A 2,638-nucleotide genomic window follows, 5' to 3' on the forward strand; every position below is an offset into this window, starting at 1 on the left:
CTCGGCGAACCACGCGACGCAATCCTTATCGCGATACATAGATAACGACTCGTCGTACGAGCAACGCACGTAGTACCCTATGCTAAACACGCGATGATGTTGATATGTGTACCTGGACGTTTCCAGATCCGCTTCCATCTTCTCCAGAGTACACTCCAGGTCGGCGTATACGACAAACGGAACTCGTTCCTTCCTGTTGTGATTTTTAAAGGCCAACCACTTGTCGTTATCGCTCGGTAACTTGATCGCGCAGTCATTCATCTCCTGACAGTCGACGGTGTGGGCAGCCAATTTCTCGTTGGAGCTGAAGTAGTGCAAACATCTGCAAAAAAAAAAAATAAACGCAAATATTATAAATTTTTTTATACACAAAATATTCTATATTATTAAAAGAACTATAGTTCGGTACTTACCGATCGCAAAAGTATTTTTTGTTCGTATTCTTGCTCAATTGCGAGCTCACGAGGCGGGATAGGTTCTTGATCCACGCAAAATGTCCCACGTTGTCGTTATGCACGTACAGCAGATTTACGTGTCTGTCCATCTTTCGGTCAGTAACCCGTATTGGCAAGATAGCAAGTTTCTTGTTTTTTTTCTCGATGCTAAACACGTTGATGGAGATGTTGTTGTGATTTTCAAATTTTTTAATTTGATCCAACGTCATTGGAAACTTAATGTCCGTAAGATCTAGCACCGACGTGTAATGTGGATACGACGATTCCAGATCTGCGTGTCTCTCGGCTGGATGTAGAGCAGCCACCACTGACCATGCGAAACATGCATTGTCTATTGATCGCACATTTATCACCGCCTTCTTCTTTTTAATTTCTTGCGGTATTTCCACAAAACACCCCGCGTGCAATGGATTGTATTTGTTCACGTTTACCATTAAATTGAGTATACGCGACAACGCCCATCCGCTATCACGTTCCTGGAATTCCTCCAGCTTTGCTAAGGTAGGCTCGATGACGTGTTGCTTGTACCACTCGTGCAGATTGGACTCACGAAAGAGTTCATAGTTTCTCGTTGCGATACTTTTATTCGAGCGTTTGTCACCCGCAACAAATTCACCATTAAACACTGTGTTAATTTTTACATTGTCATGTCGTTGCATGACGTTCTGCACACGATCGAGTACAATTTCTCCCGCATCTTTGAGAAATTGACGAGGGTCGATGTGTTTAGAATCAATATACGGCTTTCAAAAGCCGTATCTATCTCGCGCCATCTGAGTCCTGTCTCACTCGCACTGTATCCAGCACCCACATGTACGAAACGTGGACGTACCGAGTCTTTCAAACCTTCGAGTCTTGCGATACAAGCGACCAATGACTGTTTGAGACCAATCGATGACTGATCGATTGATAATCGTGGCCGTTTAATTCGGCTTTGTTCTTCCAACGATTCGATAAACTCATCGCATCGTTGCTCCCACGCGGCAAAGTCTTCCCTCGAATTTAACAGGGTGGATTGCTCCAACAACTCCTGTTTCATGTTATTACACGATCCTCTTGCTAACGCCATTTGTTGCATTTGTTGCTCACGACTTCCAGTTCTCGACTATTGAGCGTATCCCCTAGATTCGTCATTTTATATTCTACTAATGATGCATCGTTTGCTTATCATATCTAATTTCATCTCAGCAGCCGTACATCGGCGCTATTTGCAAAATTTGCAGTTTTGCACGTGTTCGATGAAATCATTGCGAGACACGTACGTTCACGAAAACGCGCCATTGACTTTTGGTGATTTGATCTGTATCAATGCAGCAGCCGTACATCGGCGCTATTTGCAGTTTTGCACGTGTTCGATGAAATCATCGCGAGACATGTCGCGACATGTTCTTCAAAACAATAACGCTCCATTGACTTATGCGAAATTGCAAATTTTGCAGTTTTGCACGTGTTCGATAAAATCATTGCGAGACACGTCGCGACATGTTCTTGAAAACAATAACGCTCCATTAACTTATGCGAAATTGCAAAATTTGCAGTTTTGCACGTGTTCGATGAAATCATCGCGAGACACGTATGCTCTTGAAAAAAATCATATTTGATGCCCGATGAGGTGATCTCATCACGAATGTTCTTGACAAAGATATCACATTTAACGTATATGTGGATTGTGGTGGCGGTCACCATACAGCAGCCGTACATTGGCGCTATTTTTGCAAGATTTGCAGTTTTAAGTATGTATAAATGGTCTACGAGGATTCTAGAGCATAGTCGAGAGTTCGATACGGTTCAAGTACGTCGCAAACAGCCTCCAGATACGATGAACATTCATGGTGCGAACTACTACGTTCCGATTCAGGACGAAACGTGCGAGAAACAGCACAATGAGTAAGTACCGCTAATTTTCATATATACTTGTGCAAAAAAAAAACTTTTATAAACATATAATTGTGTATTTTTTAGTTTTGATAAACCCCGCTACACGCCATGTATTTTGGGAAGAAGATTTGCCTTGACATCAACAGCGTATAAATTTTTGGATGTTGGAATCAACGCGGGACCTATGTCCTCTGCGGATATACTTATTGGTGATAACCGAGGCAATCGGATAATTCTGCTACATGCAACGTAGGTGACATTCATCGAAAAACGTGCAGATAACAGCGACTCGTGCAGTCACCATC

General features: G+C 42.6%; 1 protein-coding gene across 1 annotated transcript; it reads right to left on the minus strand.

Annotated features, from left to right (window-relative positions):
* Positions 1 to 76: 76 nt before the first annotated feature.
* Positions 77 to 1,494, minus strand: LOC112466842 (the record flags this gene model as incomplete). Its single annotated transcript, XM_025035176.1, has 3 exons — positions 1,097 to 1,494; positions 414 to 1,034; positions 77 to 322 (listed from the first exon to the last, which is right to left on the minus strand). Coding segments are annotated over exons 1-3 (1,265 nt in total), but the record flags the coding sequence as incomplete, so codon positions are not given.
* Positions 1,495 to 2,638: the final 1,144 nt, after the last annotated feature.

Source organism: Temnothorax curvispinosus, unplaced genomic scaffold (assembly GCF_003070985.1).
Source record: "Temnothorax curvispinosus isolate PA1 unplaced genomic scaffold, ASM307098v1 QBEX01016596.1, whole genome shotgun sequence".
NCBI classification, from domain to species: domain Eukaryota; kingdom Metazoa; phylum Arthropoda; class Insecta; order Hymenoptera; family Formicidae; genus Temnothorax; species Temnothorax curvispinosus.